Source organism: Dysidea avara, chromosome 12 (assembly GCF_963678975.1).
Source record: "Dysidea avara chromosome 12, odDysAvar1.4, whole genome shotgun sequence".
Lineage (NCBI taxonomy): Eukaryota > Metazoa > Porifera > Demospongiae > Dictyoceratida > Dysideidae > Dysidea > Dysidea avara.
In genome coordinates this window covers 5,365,065-5,382,375 of record NC_089283.1, presented here as the reverse complement: position 1 = coordinate 5,382,375, position 17,311 = coordinate 5,365,065, and the positions used below count along the sequence as shown (strand labels likewise).

The following is a 17,311-nucleotide window of genomic DNA, read 5'->3' as shown; positions in this document are numbered from 1 at the left end:
CGGAAATGCCGAACATTGGAGTTTAAATAAAAATCAAGCAATCAGCTTATTGAGAGCGGCACGTCAATGGATTTCAATGTCTCAATGCAGGGAACACCATTACAAATGTATCTATGATAATTCCTCCACTGGTCGGAACAGTGACCTCTTGGAGGGGTGAACTGGAGCGTCACTACACCGCCTCCTATATCTTACTAACTGATGAGGAACCAATGCACAGGAAAAGGCACAATGAAATTCTACATAAAATTCTACAATAGGTTTATTGCTCTGTAGAATTAATGCTGAATTGAACAGACTATAGCAACAAGAATTATGCCAGATTATTCTTGTTATTATAGTCTGACAGAGCAACTAAACCTATTGTAGGATCATGTGTATTATTCTACTGTAACTTTTCCTGTGATGGCCAAGTCTTGCCCCCACTTTGGGGCGTGACTACCGATGACCGGCTTTAGAATGTGAACTTTGAACTTGTGAGAATCCGGAATTACGGATATCGGTTGACGGTTTTACCTAGTCTTATGTATATATAATATTTTTTGTAGTGGTTGGAATTGGATCATCATTATTCCATGGATCACTGTTGTATCACACGCAGGTTAGAGAAATTAGAGGATTAAAAATGTGTTGATATCATTCAAGTCATGTGGATCTGCTATATATAGCTACTTAGCTACCGTAGGTTATTTTTGAGGGCATGATGAATGAATGATCTCACTAGATCCCTGTTGCCTGCAAACAGCCTGTAATATAGTGTTCTGAATAATTGGCAAAGATAGCTATCAATTTAGTGGGTATAGGTTAAGTTTTCATGTACATAACATCAACCACAAGAATTGTGATATAGTTTACCCTTGAAATTAAACAGCTGCAGGGACAACTCATTTGAACAGCTCGGTTGTTTGTGTCCTGTCCCTAGGTGCAGCAATAAAATAGCTGACCTGGACTAGTATCTCAATCTTGAAACTTGTGGGGGCTTTGAAATATAATTGGAAATGCCCCTAGCTATTATTCTGCTATGTTTATGTATATGGCTAATGCAACACTCAATTTTTTTCAATGTTCTCTATTATGAGTTCACGTAATCTATAAGTAAAATTTATGGCCAATTGTCTTGGCAAATGTTACTTTGTTCAGTACACAAAAGTAGTTCACTTACCTGGTGGTATACAACTTATAAAAATCTTTTCTTCAGCTTCTGGATGAGCTACCGATGTTGTTAGTTCCACTACTGTCTGTAAGTTGACCATATAAGGTAATACTATATTTAGTAACATTCTAATCACCACAGTCTCAACATGGGGGCACCACATGGCAAGCAATCTCTTTGGACAACCATCTACCTCAGTGTGTTGTACTTGCTAACAATCATTATATAAATAGTAGGTTTACTCCAGTGTCCAGTGTTGCTTTGCTGTTTATAAATTGTCTCAAACAGGCATATAGTGGTTGGGAACCCTGTATTTCATCATGTGGCATATGGCATGATAGTAACAGCAATCACACTGTATGTCCTTAAGTGAGTATGACATGATGATAGTGAATAAAACTATTTCAAGGAAGTTTTTTTCATAAACATTTGGTTATCTGAAATCGGGGTCTCATTGTGAATACAATAAGAAAATGTTAATGATGATAATTTCCTTTGATGTTAAGAGACTTACTATCTAAGATAAAAACTGTGGTGGGGATAGGTAATAACCCATGGTCTCACCTTTGGTTGAATGAAAATTTGGAAAAAAAACTAGCTTTACTGCTAGCTTTTGATGGGCCCCCCCTCCCAAATTGCTATGTTTCACTGTCTAAATTTGGTCATTATTATGACATTTCTCCATTATTCCATCATCTCAGTGATTAGTGATTGATGAACTAACTTACTTACATAGCTAAGCCTAGAGGAAAGATGCGCTGAAGAACCCACCTCACGTCAGTGGGAGGTAGCTTTGGTTCTACTAATTATAAGATAGTGGGGTATTGATTACTAACAGATCAAAATACTGTAATTTTCAGTCAACTCTAATAAAACAGTCAGGTGTGTGTAACATTGTAATGAAAATAATGAGCTGCATTGGTTTAGGCATGAATTAACAATAAGTGGCCTTGCTTTCTCCGATGCAAGTTGGATGTCATTGGCATTAACATGTTGGAGGGAACAGTAATGTGATGATGCCACCAAGCTCAAAGGGGTAAAGGTCAATGCAAGTGGCTATAGTTTACACGTTTCTCTATTTCTAGCAAAGATAAGATGTTTGGATTAGTGAGCTTTGTTATTGTTTACACTATATACTCTAATAGAACACACGATTGTAAAAAAACTGGTTGTGTTAATAAAACTACCATATTAATTCCATAAGTTATGGCCTCATTCCTCCTCATTATTGAGCATACATTGTTAGACCAATATCTATGTCTCTTTATGGTTCAATTAAGAAATGAATATTCCTAATTACACTCTTTGGTCATAAGAGTGTTTAGCATTTTAATAAGTGTTAGTGTTAACATGTAATGGATGCTGTTTCTAGGGCTTATGTCCACTGGAGATATTAATCCTGGGCGTTTGTATCATTTGGAAGGTGAGAATATCATATTGATTGTCTCAAGTTATGGTCAATACCTTGTCCTTTTTTGTTGCCAACATCCACAATGTTAAACAATGGCTATAGATTTGAATAAATGCCTGGCATAGACATGGTTTTTAACAATATTATACTACCAACAAAAAGTGTCCTGTGAACTTCTTTTAGCTGTGAAATGTGAATAAAGAGAGCACAGAGCAGGACTATAAAGATGGCTAAAGAAATGCCAATCTTGTTTTTAGGCAGCAGCAGCAGTATCGCCATGAACAGCTGAGCAAAAACTCACACATGTTCACACATTAATTTAATTGCTTCTCTGTTATCTACGGTAACAAAGGAATAGACTTGCAAAGTTAGAACAAGAAATTTAATTTGTACAGCAATTACAAGTGTGTAAGTAATTGTTATCTGAAACAGGCTTTAATGTGGGACTTGATTCAGTCTGTTCACTATGAACAGACAAATCTGTTATTAAGGGATTGGTAGGCTTGAATCAATACATCATCGGATTTGCCTGATCATGGAGAGTATTATGCATCTGTACAGTAAAGTACACATGAGCTACAGGCCTTGTTTACAATGCAATTGCATTTCCTGATTGGAATGTCCTTCTTCTTTGTAGGAAAAGCTATACTGAATCGCTAAAACAACATAATTTTAACGAAGTGGCTATATTTACGGGCCTGTAACGTAGGATTTTTTTTGCTATATTTATGGCATTCCTAAGTGCGTATGTACAAGCATCTCGTGACTTAGTTTGTTACATTTTTTGGCTGTTGATTTAGCTGGTCATTGCTATTTTTAAAAAAAACTTAGAAAAAGTCGTGACACAAAATGGTATAAGAAACAAAGAAAAAAGTGTGATGTGACTGAGGCTCGAGCCCACGCATCCAGGTTTGGAGTACCCACACTTTACCACTGTGCTTGCTGGCTACTCCTCTTGTTTTTGTAGCTATTATTTAAATGTATAAAATATTATATAGTCTAACCCATACCAGTGAAGAAGAAACCAAAGCTGAACCCGACCCTAACCCTAACGTTAACCTGACGTTTGCCTGTTAAACACAATGATGACTTTCACTGTCTGTATGAAGGGGTGAGTTTGTGGCGAGCTAGGGTTGGCCCGGCTTCACCGGGATGCTCGCTCCAACCTTAGCTCACCTCGAACTCACCCAAAACTTACCTTCATACAACTAGTGTGTTTGATACTCGAGTTATACAACAAACGACCAGCTAAATAAATATTTGCACCATGACCGACTAAGTCACGAGATGCTTGCACATGCGCACTTAGGAATGTCGTAAACATAGCAAAAAAAATCCTACGTTATGGACCCATAAATATAGCCACTTCGTAATTCTAATGTAGCACATGCATTTTTTTTTACCCAGTGAGTTTCAATATGTTTTTTATGGCAGACTGAATGGTGGGTTTTCATTCAGATGTTAGAAACAAGAGCAAATTAAGGAAACTTTGTGCATGATGCATGACTGCATGTTAACTAACAAACCAAATTGAGCATGTGCTCAATGTACTATCCTTGCTTCCCTACTATATACTTTTATGTTACATTAATGACTGCCATAATCTTGTTAAGTTGGACTACATGCTGATGACACCATCTATATCCAGATAAAAAGTGTATAATCATAATCACTTGTAAACGAATATGCTATGAATAGCATACCACTAAGGAAGTGTTATCAACAAAGTAACAATTATAAGCGATTTATCATGGGGTACCCATATCAACAACACTTCTATAAGGCTCTATATCATGCTTTCAAATCTTAACATTCCTGACCATTATTTTTGTTTCATCTCAGTTTTTCATTTCTACTGTTTCCACAAATGTCTAAATGTGTCTGCAAATCAGTAGTAATACAACTACTTTAACTAACTATGATATATACTTGAGTGCAATTCAGGAATAATTGTACCAGTGTATTGCAAAATTGCACAAGAAGCCAAGTGCACAACTTATGCACTTATTCACTGTTGTGTAAAAATTTGTGGGATTGCCACTTAGTGGCAAATATATTAATAACTACAATTCAGGTGATTGCCTCTTTCAATTCACCTGGATTCTTGTGTTAAACATTAACCTGCCACAACAAGTTGCCACCTTGGATATCACATGTCTTCACCTGGTTTTTGGAGGTTGCACCCTTTATTCACACCTTGGTATAATATAACTTCTTTTGTAATTGCATACCCCAAAGTTGGCCATATAGGCCGGCTTTGGGGCTTCTTGTTTTACTACAGAAGAGTGCAGATTTTTATACGTGGTGTATATGTCCATCTGAACTATTGACATTTTGTACTGTAAAATGAACTCTCTATACACATGTTGACAAGGTAGCTGAACTCTCTAAAGGGTGACTTGTTATGTAGCTCAACTCTCCAGAAGGTGACTTGTAACATACAGCTACAGGGCGACTTGAACTCTCTACAAGGTGACATGTAGTTGGACTCTCTACAGGGTGACTTCCGAACTCTCCACAAGATGAAAAGTAGCTGAACTCTCTACAGGATTCTACACATGGTAACTGCTCCAATCTGATAAGTGAATGTGTTACAATACTTTCAATAGCACCTTGATATATCATTTTGAAACATGTCAAGTGATTAGCCAATAGAATTATTGTTTATCAAGATCCCTTAACAAAATCTGTAACACTAATTTGATGGCTAAAATGGTAAAATGGTATGGAGTGATTTTATTGGAAGCACATGTCCAATTTGCATCATAGCATAGCACTTAGCAGTGACCATTGCTAAGGTAAACGTCATTTTGGTTGCATAGGCAATGGTTGCTAAGCAATTGATCTTTTGTTATTTTGAATTTAAGTTGCTTAGTATTAGTTGCTGTGTTGTCAGACTTGAGATGGCTGTGGTATTCGGGATTAATAGTTCCTGCATTGTACATAGTACTTGACTTCACCTTGCATTACTTTACTACTTCCTGTTTACAATGTTCGCACTAACAATCCTGAATACCATAGCCAGTCATCCTATTACACATACTAATAGGGTGACTGCACTATTAGAGTATCTCAATCACACAATTGCTTGGTTTTGCATTATTTTGCACACAGCTATAGACAGCTGTTCACAGTGCTCAAATTTATTTAATTGTGGTAATCATTACAAACATAAGCACATAATACATGTAACCATTATACTTGTAATGATTGCATCTTAGTGACATGATCTGTTACTGAATGACTTGCAGCATCAAGATGAAACTGACTCTTCATTTTGTCTCCTTTCTGTTGATAGATTTCTGCTGCCAACTGATGTGCTTTTATACATATGCTGTTCTTGTAGCGTGAAGTGTTGATTCTTCTAACCAGCTCATCAAACACCACATCATAATCATCAATCTCTCTATTAAACAATATATTCCTTTCCTTGCCTGTGATACCAAACTTTTTATCATACAATAAGCAGTCTAGGTGAAGTTGTAGAGCTTCAGTCAACATCCCTAAATTATCTGCATAAATCTTAGCCTTGTCTACAGAAACATCAGTAACATGTGGATTGTGCTGCTGGCAAAATGATTCATGAGATGCCAAGAGTGCTTGATCCAAATACTCGATGGCTCCTGTCCACTTTTTCTGGTCTCGTAGAATGCGTGCCATAAACTTGTAGGCCCAAGGTGAACTTCGGTATATCCCAATGACTCTGATCACTTTAAATGCTTTTTGTAAACACTTGGTAGCCTCATTGTGTTCATTTATACACCTGTATGCCTCACCTAACTCACCAAGAATTGTAGATGTATCATCGTGTTCACTGAGGCCAAGGTTAACTAACATCCGATATGAGGCCAAAAAGCATTGGATGGATTTCTCGTATTGTTTTTGTCGAAGCAATGCTGAACCAATGTTATGGTATATCATCATTGTTTCTGGGTTCTCACCTAAGCTGCTTTCCTGAATGGCCAGTGCTTTGTAGTAATGGTCTACAGCAAGTGCAATATTTTCCCGTCCTGTAACTCCTAACATTCTGTGTGCAAACCCCAGCAGCCTGCTGTTGGGAGAGTTTTTCACAAGCCACTCAATACTTATCATAATAAAGTGAGGGGCTTTCTTATAATCTCTTTTGATCAGATATAAGAGACCTACGAAAACACACAGCAGTGCTTCTGTGTCATTTGTGATGGTAGCAACATCTCCATTATACTTGTGCAGCTCTTTTTCTGATGCCTCTTTCACTGGGACCACTCTTGAATCTCCTTTGAGGCCAAGTACTACAGTTGTAAGTAAGTGAATGAATAATGATTGAAGAGAACCATATCCATGTAGTTGCTGGGCTAGCTCTTTGCATTTACTCAAAAAGCTGACAACATTATCATGATCCACTGAAGTACGAAAGAAGAGAAAAGATTCTTCCACAAGTCGCAGCACTGTGAAATGATGCTCCTTAGGAATAGGCCTATTCAGGACATAGACAAGGTTCATCCGTTCATCATTGAAATCTTTTAAGGCACGTTTGGCACCATCTTTAGACCAATACATGTTACACAACTGGTCGGACATCTCAATGTAACATTTTGTGAATGACTGTTCTGCCTTCTTCCATGTCTCATCTAACTGTGGATCACTGGTAGAAGTGTGCTCCAAATAGGATTGTATTAGTGGATGAATTTGTAGTTGTTGTGATGAAGGATTGTAATCTAAAAGACTACGATTACAAAGACTTTGAATTGTACACTGAATAGCTCTTTTAGTTGAATTGTCTTTATCTTGAAACTCTACCACTTCTGTTAAAACTTTAACAGCAATCGTTTTCTTGAAGCAACCTGGAAATACTCCTAAAGCAGTTAGCACTTTAGAATGATCATTATTTAGCTTGTCAATAGAAGTCTTTATTACTGCCTGAATTTGCCAGTCATCTGTAAATGCATCATCTCGCAGGGTATCCATTTTACCACTTCTAGAATTCTCCATATCTGAAATTAGTTCAGCAGGTTTACAAAAACCTTCATGTAACAGAGACCCAATTAGTTTTAATGCCAATGGCAGACATCCACACAGAGTAGCTATTTTATTAGACTCCTTTTCATGTACATGTGGTGACAATTGACATATCATTTCTGAAGCACTCTCCAAGTCAAGTGGTGAGACCAAAATGTTACTGATGTCTAGTGAGGGGTCACCAAACTTCTTGCGTGAAGTAAACAGTAAATAAATATTCTCGGATGTATTCCGCATTTCTTGAATCAAGTGAACAAATCCAATTTGGTTAGATTCTAACAAATCATCCACATTGTCCAAAACTAACAACAGTGTTTCTTCACAGGGCTGCAGTTGTTTGATCCATGCTAGTAGCCTCTTCTTAGCATCAGTTTGATCAAGACCACCCACCGACAATTCCTTCAGTATCAGCGACGGAACATCACTGACATTTTTGATACTTCTCAATGGAACATAAACAGTGGTCATGTCAGACAATGTGAGAATAATTTCATGAGCTGCAGCGATTGCTAGTGTGGTCTTGCCAATACCAGGGAGTCCAGTAAGAGTTACAAAGTATTTTCCATCTTGAAAATTCTTAACAACTTCAGCAATCTTATCTTGTCTGCCAACAAACACTGGAGGCTTGCTTGGTAGCACATTACGACATCTGTTGCCTAAAAATGTTACAGCATGTACAGCTAGTCAGCTACAAATCTACTACAGCACTTGCTTACGTTTCTGGTTATGGGTATGTTCTGTTTCTAACGGTACCTTCCTTTTTCCAAGGAAAACGGCTGGTATTTTTTGATTTTGTGCTATGTTCACAATAGCTTGATCCGTTTCCTGCAAAAGTACACAATTGTTTCACAAATAAAGACATAGTGGTATGCATAAGTTTGTAAATTTCTGACCAGGGACCTTATTTGAAGTGTAGCCATTAACGGGTACTACGACATATTCTATTAACTACACACAGGAACAAATCCAAGTATAGACATCTTAAGACAATGCTTAATTTTGCGATTAGCCAGATAGCACATTTATCAAGGCACTGGATTCATTACAACTTTACAGCTTACACAGGTATGGTCTTTCTATACCGCCTGTCGAATCCCTTGTGACAAGGAACAAAATGGTAGCAATCAAGGGATGAATCAAGCATTCATTCAAGAAGTCTGTAGACATGATGAAATACCTTAATGACACCAAAACAAGAATTTACTAAGTTGTGATCAAGCAATCAATGTGAAATTCTGACAATCAAATTACTTCATGCTGGTCACAAGTTTGGAGTGCACAAGTGACTCCCTAGTCTCAAGACAATTTTGAGTGACTCAAGAGTCCCAATTAAAGTTAGTCTGGTGGCACCCGCCATTCTACAACAGGGGGCCCGCCAAGCTAGTAGGAGCACTAGATACAGGTCCATCTCTAGAGAGGGGTATGGAGGGAGTTCTGACAATCCACCCTCTTTTAAAAAGGTCTACAATTTACTAGTGCACCACACTCAATAGAAAGATCTAATATATAGGTCAAATACTCCAATATAACAGTCAGTTAATCTCAACACTATATAATTACAATAATTCAACAAAACTGTACTGAATTACAGGGGCATGCCCCTAATTTTTCACTAGGGGCATGCCCCCAGACCACCCCCCCCACTTTTGCGTGGTAAGGTCAGCATTTACCAATTCCTTGTTTCCTGTCCACCGTTTGGCTGACACATCAGTATTTGACTGTCTCTGGGAAACCGGTCTTATCGCCCATTTAAAAGTAACAAGAAACGGCGGTTTTAAATATTCAGAGTGTTGTGGTGGTAGCTACGTGTACCAAATTTTCACACGTTTTACAACAATTTATTACATTCTAGATCATCCACTGAAGCAGTAGTCAACAGCAGCTAATTTTCCTGCCATTTTAGATAGTTTTTAACCAAGGTTGGCTGTATCAGGCGGGCAAGATGCTGTTTAAAATTGAAAAGGAACGTTTTGGGATGAATTAGGCCAAGTTATGGAACCATTCAGGGCTCAAAACTGGCTAAAATGAAAGGAAATTTACAGCACAGCCAATACCATGGAGCTGTACAGCCACACACAGCCATCTCCTGGTTGGCCAGGGCTCCATGAAGACCCCAGACCACTCGCACAGCTTGCCACTGTGCTTGAAAAAAGCAGCTAGCAAAAGCAAACCACTTTACTCTGGTAGACTGCGTCAGTGAAATTTGATAGTGCATTCATAAAGCTTTGTGTTTGTGTGAAAAAATCAAACTTCCTGTCTTGGGCGATAAGGCCAGTTTTCACAGATCCAGTCACATTTATTATGGATTATATTATTTCAAAATATATTTGTAATTCTTCATAATTTTATCGGTAGCAGAATAATGTATGCAACTAAGCTGCTTGAAAAAAGGAATCACATCTGAAGTCAGTGCATTTTACAAATGACAGATCAAGATACTCTAATAGAACATTCAGCCAATAGCAAAAGCAATCTACGTATAAAATTGATGTGTAATACTGATGCATACGCTACTGACTAATGTGTCAGTGCTTACACCCATTACGAAGCTTATATGTCTGTTCTCTAACTCTACATTTCTTGTGAACAGTGTAACTAACAAATTAGCAAACTCTCACTGTGAACAATATCTCTTGCAACTATTTTCACACACCAATATTCATTATTTGTAAATAATGAATAATAACCTCTGGATCACCCCATTTATAAAAAGAGTAATGAATCATCACACCCGCTTATTATATCACAAAGCTAAATCTCTTTAAACTGAAAAGGCCTGGAATGACCATCGCACTTTAAGGAATAAAATTACAAACCGTATCTGAAATTCTCATATCAAACAACCTGTTAAAAATAAAAAATAGGTAGACAAATCACAAAAACTTCTGGAAATACATAAAAATATCCGTAATTGGTATTCCTCCCCTTAATGACAATGGTAACACTGCCAACAGCTTCAAAGAAAAAGCTAACATCCTGAACAGCAAATTCCAGTCCATATTTACTTGTGAAAACACCTCTGATATACCAAACTGCAACAGTGTTCCCTATCCTGTAATGCCAGACATTACAATTTCATGTGATGGTATACAAAAACTCCTAGACCCAAGTAAGGCATCTGGACCTGATAACATTCCTACCAGGATTTTAAAACTTTGCGCCAAAGAAGTTGCTCCAGTTATATTTATTCAATCCTTAACTCTTTCTGTAAGTAAGGGTCCCATACTGCTGATGTATACTCTAAGAGTGGTCTCACTAGACTGGCATAAGCTACACATTTAGTATCTGCAGAACATGTGCTTAACAAAGTTTAGTGTCCTGGTTGCTTTAGAGGTGACTTTACTGATATACGGTGAAAATGACATTGTTTAGTCAAAGAGAATTCCCAAATAAAGATGTTGGGTAACAACATGCTGTAAACAGTGATCTCCAATTAAATAATTTGAAGAAGATACTAGTCTACTACAGGTAATGTGTTTAAATCCATTTGCCAGGTTTGAGTCCATAGTTAAGGTCATGTTGTAGTATTAATTGATCATTGGTGGTTCGATATAATATGTAATCATCTGCAAAAAAAAGTCATAACTGAGATGAAATACTATAGTTGATGTCAGTATAACAGAAACATCGGTGGTCTGAGGACAGTTCCCTGCAACTCCTGATTAAACTTGTATGAGGTTTGAGTCATATTCATTCAAAACAACATGCTGTGCTCTCTGCGTCAACCAAATTTTTATCCAGTCATCTTTGATTCCATAATAACAAAGCTTATTTAAAAGTCTACAATGTGGAACTGTATCAAACGCTTTTCTAAAGTCAATAAAGATGGGAAGTGTGATTCATGGTTAATCTTCAACAACTGATATTAGTTGAGCCTCATTTGTTGGTATTCAAGTGCTCTACAATGTGGTGATTCATGATAACTCTTGATGATATGTTCTAATATTTTACAGCAAACTGAAGTTAAGGAAACGGTAGTTGTTGGGATTGCTTGCTTTTGTCCCCCTTTTTGAATACAGGTGTTATATTAGCTTTTAGCGGTATTTGGAAAAGTAGCTAGGAATTGTTAGGACTGATGAGGGGTAAACAATACCATAGAACAATTACATATCGTTGGTATTGGAGAAAAGGCTGTTGTAAATCTGCTAACATATAGATGAAATACTGCTGTTATATCTGTAATCCAATGATATTTTGTATGCTTTGGGACAACACTACCTATCCCACACGCCGCCACCACCCTCTCCATTTTGAGATTCCTTTTTCCTGAACAAATTAAGCTTTTTTCCACACACAATCTGAACAAGTATTTTGGCTGTTGATATTTAGTCGGTCATTGCAATCTTAAAGAAAGAAAAAAAACTTGGAAAAATTGTGACACGAAAAGGTATAAGAAATGGAAAAAAAAAGTGACACAAGGTTTGGAGTACTTATGCCCTACCACTGTACCACCGGTGCTTGCTGCTGGTAATTGTACTATTTAAATATAAAATACTACTAACCAAGAGTTCACAATATTTAAGGGCGGGATATATGAACTCTTGCCCCCCCATCAAATAGTATGAACTCTTGGTCTAACCCATTCCCTAACCCTAACCTAACAGCTAAAAACCATGCCCTGATCCTAGTTGCGCATCTTCCTAATCCTAAGAGGACTGTTCCTAACCCTAGAAGTACTGTACCTAATCCTAGGAGTGCTTTTCCTAACCCAGCTAGGAGTGCTGTTCCTAATCCTAGGAGTGCTGTTCCTAATCCTAAGGGCACTGTTCCTAATCCTAGGGCACTGCTCCTAATCCTAGGGTGTTGTTGTCCTAATCCTACTTAACTATAGGGTCGAATTCCTAATGTTCATAATATCAGGAAGTTTGGCTCAAAAACGGAAATTTCAGGCCAGCTGTGGGTGATTTGTCCAATTACAATCAAAGTAATTTAGCAGCTGCAATTATTTTAACTTGTTATATTTCATTGATGGCTTTACTGCTGCTGTTTTTTCACTTTCGTAGGTTTTGAGACATTTCTGCTTAAAGGAGTCGTCAAAGGCTGTCTGTGCTGCGTAGAGTGTATTCATCACAGGTATACTGGATCCAGGCCGGAACATTAGAACTTTAGTGCGCATACAGTTACAGAACTTCTTTAATAAAATTGTTTTAAAGCTCTGTATTAATTCTAAGGAGTGATTTATAGTTCAAGCCTTGCTGAGCGTTACTAGTCAGACACCTAGCCAGACAGAGTCCAAGCCAAATCAAAGCAATAATCTCACTCAGAATCACGCTCACATTTAACCTCAAACTTTGCCATCGTTTTGACAAGTGATAGTTTATGCTATAAGTCCTCACTATGGCTTGTTGGAATCGCTCAAGAATAAGCTAAACGAATCTAGCAGTGAATCCAGGATAATCCAAACGTGTCACGACATATGAATGAATCTATTAGAATTATCAAAATGCCCATTGGAAATGTATTGCAGATGATTATGTTCCTTTATTGCGAAAATGACGAGTGGAGTTTTTGTGTACTGAGCTTCATTTGGTACCATCCTGTTCACCAAGAGTTGCTCTTTCTTATGGTACTTGCGAATCTGAAATTCGTTTTTTGAGTGAAAAGATATGTGAGTACAAAGTGTCAGTACAATAGAAACTATGCAACTCGATCATAGTGAACAAGCCGGTGCAGCTGGACCAAATCTCTGCAAACTTCTTGATATGTATACAACAACAACAACAAATGACCAGCTAAAATATTAGCACCTTGACTGGTGACCGCTAAATAATTATAATTTGATTGGCATATATTTTGTGATTTGTAAATTGAATATATCAGTTTGTTTACAGTACTCATTATCATAATCAGACACTTACACCACATGAACCCCACAAATTTAATCGTCCACTTTTCTATGAAAAGAACCTCCACTGAAAATCTTGGTTACGGGCCTGAGATATTAATGACCTAGCTAGCCTATACAACCATACGTACCTCCTCTGCTTCACCGCCACAGAAACTTCGTTCCAACATGTCTGCTAGTTCTTCGTGTGATAATTGGCCATTTGACTCCTTTAGACATTGCAGAAAGGCCATAAAGTCTTTGCTTGTGGTTCCTTTGCCCATAAGCCTCGCCAGGAACCGTTCGGTAAGTGAACGAGCGTCCAAAACAGTGGTTGGATTGGACAGCCATTCTTTTTCTGTTACTAATCCTTTGGCATACAGATAAGGTAGTAATTCATTTAAGTTTATTCCGTTCAGTAACAGATCGATATGTCTCGAAATGATTAAACCGTGAGACGAAAATTCTTCCATCGAGGAGCAACCGCAAACTTCAACCTTGAGAAACAGGAAATTGCCCCCGGTCCCCTTTGCGGATTAATATTCGGGTGGTATTCTTGTTTTTGCGCAGAGAACCATGGATCGATGGATACGTACACAACAAACAATATAACGAGAGAATTCCAGTGTTTGAAGTTCAGTGTTTGCAGAACCTTTAACTGATTGTGTAAAACCTGTATCGATCGGTTTATGCACAGATACTATTATAGTATCTGTATATGGCTCGGTCGATGATAGCTAAAAAATATGGATAAACTTTTGTCGATTGACCGAGTAAAGGATGTCATACGAAGTAGCGCCAACCTGGACGATGTTGGTGCCGCCGAAGCATGGACTGCTAACGCCGCCGCCGCTAGAATTCCAACACTTGTGTGATAGAAAAGTGCACCGGGCAAAGAGATTCGACTAGCTACCTAGTCGATGAAGTGTTACTCACAAAGGGGGAACAGTTTGGGAAGTTCACACAGAGCCTAAAGGAATAGGACCAACACATAGGTCACAAGGATGTTTTACTAGTTGCCAGTAGACAAAAGGCCAAAGATAAGCTGACTAAATGGTGGTACGATTGTCAGGGGATTGTCCCAGATTTCACAGCCGGGCCGAGAGTCCATAATACAACAGTTGCTTGAGCAGCCGAAAGACAACAGTGTTCAGGTGCATTGTACTGATATGTGATACGCCAGCTGTTGGCAAGTCATACTGATAGCTAGCAATGGTTGTCGGTTTAGAGATGCAACGAAGATTAGGCTGTGCTCTCACATACCATAATTACATGGGTAAGACAGATGGTTTGTTTGCTGATGCTGATGGATGGGATCATCACTGCTTGATATTAGATAATATTGATATATAGATTGTTGTGTAACTCACAACACAGGTCTGTAATGAGATGTCATTGTTACAACAAACTCTTGCTCGTTATCAATCAATGAAAGTGATCACAACCTCATGTAGGCTGTACAGGGATGGTCACATGACAGTGAAGGGGGTACGAGTCTTGAACCTTTCAGTAATACAGTAAGCACTTCATGCTTGTCAAGTAACTTTCACAAAGCAAACAATGTTGGGCCTGTTGTAGAAGCTTGTGCAGGAATACCATTAACTTTAAGATGTGCTGTTCAAAATATTAACGATTCCCAGCAATTCCATGGTTGACATTAAAGACTTTGGTAGCACTGATGATATTCTTGAGTTACTTGAAGTGGAATTGTTTGGCTTACAGTCACCAAATCAAGTACAAGCTAGGTTTAAAAACAATTTTTCTTTGCTAAATGAAATGCATCAGAGAATCTTGAAGGAAATAGCAAATAATGTGACTAAATTGCAGGATCTTGAGATGTTCTCAGTCTTTACAACCTGGGTTGGTTGGAGTTTGATGATGGCACAATTACATTTTCAATGAATACCGGGCATATACCTTGCTGCAAATGTTTCTTTCAATGGTTTCTTGTTCATGTGGCCTCCAGCAGAACATACATTACAGATCACCAAGGGGGCTAGAGGCTAGTCATTGAATTTGGATTTCTGATTTCTGCATACTTGATTGAAGGGTACACAAAGTGACATGCCATTAATCCCAAGTGTGTATATTTTTTACATATGTCTACTTGTGCATTGATTTTATGTCCCTATCAAATTCAGCCAAAGTGTTATAAACACTAGCCATATAGTACAGGTACCTATGCCAGTGCCTAATATTGTGTATCAATCAGAAGTAGATCAGTCCTGCATCTTACGCTGAATTTTGGAACTGGCATGGTTGTGGTTTATGAGTCTCTGATCTTGACTCGAAGTAACGTAAATGGGGAAAGTTTCATTGTGCAAAATTTTCACATTTTTTGCAGTTTCAAAGCAAATCACAGAAGCTTCCCCTCAATAATTTTACTGCTATATTTTCGTGTTGTTTAAACTTTACCGTGAAACTTTTACCGCAAATAGTCTTGGTAAGTCTTAACTACAAAACTTTTTCCCAGCAAAAATTTTCCCATTTACAGTATAACAATAATCATCATTCATGCATACAAAACTTACTGTATAGTTTTATTCATAAAATAAATGACATGGTGAGCAATGCCAGTTCTGTTTTTAAGTCCATATCACCAATGAAACCAGGTTGGTCACGTTTTGTCCTTGTCATCCAGGTCTGACCTGCTTTATAGATTACCCACAGATTGGATCATGTATAATATGTTAATGCATCATCTGCTGTAGCCCAGCTTCTTTCATGATCCATGCATGAGCCATGCCCACTTATCAGGACTAGTGTCTGTTGGTATATGCCAACAGTATTGCATTTTGTAGGAATGCATGAATCCATGTCCAGTCCACAGGCTTATGTGTAACCAAGCCCATGCATTAATCATGTATGAGGCATAGTGTAGTCTTGCAAAAGACCAGCCTTTTCATAAACTGCACCCACTTTAACATCAGGAATGTGTGATATTGTTTGTAAGCATACATGGAGCCACAAATACGGTGAGTTGAAGCCACACCCACTTATGAATGTATCTTGCTGTCTGTAAACTTGCATGCAACAAACTTTACCTATTTAGTTTACATATAGCTACCCTTGTACTCAAAAGAGATTGCAATAGTGTTTCCACAAACCCCTAATAGAACAGTCACCTAAAAACTACCTTAGAAAGCTGACTTGCTCATGAAACAACACTCAGAAGAGTTATTATCAGTCCCTGGACTCAGATAAATCATGACATTGCAGTAAATATTAACTAGACAAAATTTGGAGACATTTAAAGAAATTGCGACAATTTGTTCATTATAATTATTATTTTGCTTCACGGGCCTACGGTAAACTTTTGGATGAACAACTATACAGCAACCAAGTACAATAATGGATTGGAGTAGTACATCATGTCCAATTTGTAAAACATGAGTATATACCTCTACTGCACATTTTGATTATAGAATCTCCACAGCACAGTATAGGCAAGAGTTAATAATAGTAAGGAGGGACTGTACCTACTATTATTAACCCTTGGTATAGGGATAATAACTTCTTATTGTTTTACAGTAATTGGACATTATATACAACTTTGATCCAGGTTCATGACCATCATACACCTTGCAATCATGCGAAAGGTCAGCTGTATCTTCACGAGATTTTTTCACATCTCTGTCATAAATGCTTTGGTGCTTTCAGCCAATTTCATACGTGAAGCTGTCACAAGTTATAATATTCATCAAGGTGAGCTGCATATCTTGTTTTCTTTTATTTGAGAGTATATCATCTTTGTGAGCTTCATGACATGCTTTATTTTTCCCTTCCTTTTATTCCTCCTTGCCTCTTCCTTTGAAGGCATTATCACTCCAATTAATGCCTCAGAAAACAATAATAACAGCAAAATCCTTAGCTAACGTACTATTTTGCTAATACACAGAATTAACGTAACAAAATTCTAGAATAG

At 37.7% G+C, this 17,311-nt stretch overlaps 2 protein-coding genes across 2 annotated transcripts in view; one reads left to right on the top strand and one right to left on the bottom strand.

Moving 5' to 3' along the window:
- The first annotated feature begins 494 nt into the window (after positions 1-494).
- The window catches only part of LOC136240004 (uncharacterized), an 18,822-nt gene continuing 2,005 nt past the window's right edge, over positions 495-17,311 (top strand). Inside the window, exons 1-4 of the mRNA XM_066030799.1 lie at positions 495-601; positions 1,199-1,240; positions 1,295-1,385; positions 2,526-2,576. Of these exons, the coding sequence (XP_065886871.1) occupies positions 1,217-1,240; positions 1,295-1,385; positions 2,526-2,576 (166 nt within the window). The 5' untranslated portion in view covers positions 495-601; positions 1,199-1,216. The remainder of the gene's footprint in view (positions 602-1,198; positions 1,241-1,294; positions 1,386-2,525; positions 2,577-17,311) is intronic.
- LOC136240000 (uncharacterized) lies at positions 5,692-13,900 on the bottom strand. The gene is made up of 3 exons (XM_066030795.1): positions 13,539-13,900; positions 8,279-8,387; positions 5,692-8,218 (listed from the first exon to the last, which is right to left on the bottom strand). Exons 1-3 carry the CDS (start codon positions 13,857-13,859, stop codon positions 5,760-5,762), a joined length of 2,889 nt encoding a protein of 962 aa, XP_065886867.1. The 5' UTR covers positions 13,860-13,900; the 3' UTR covers positions 5,692-5,759.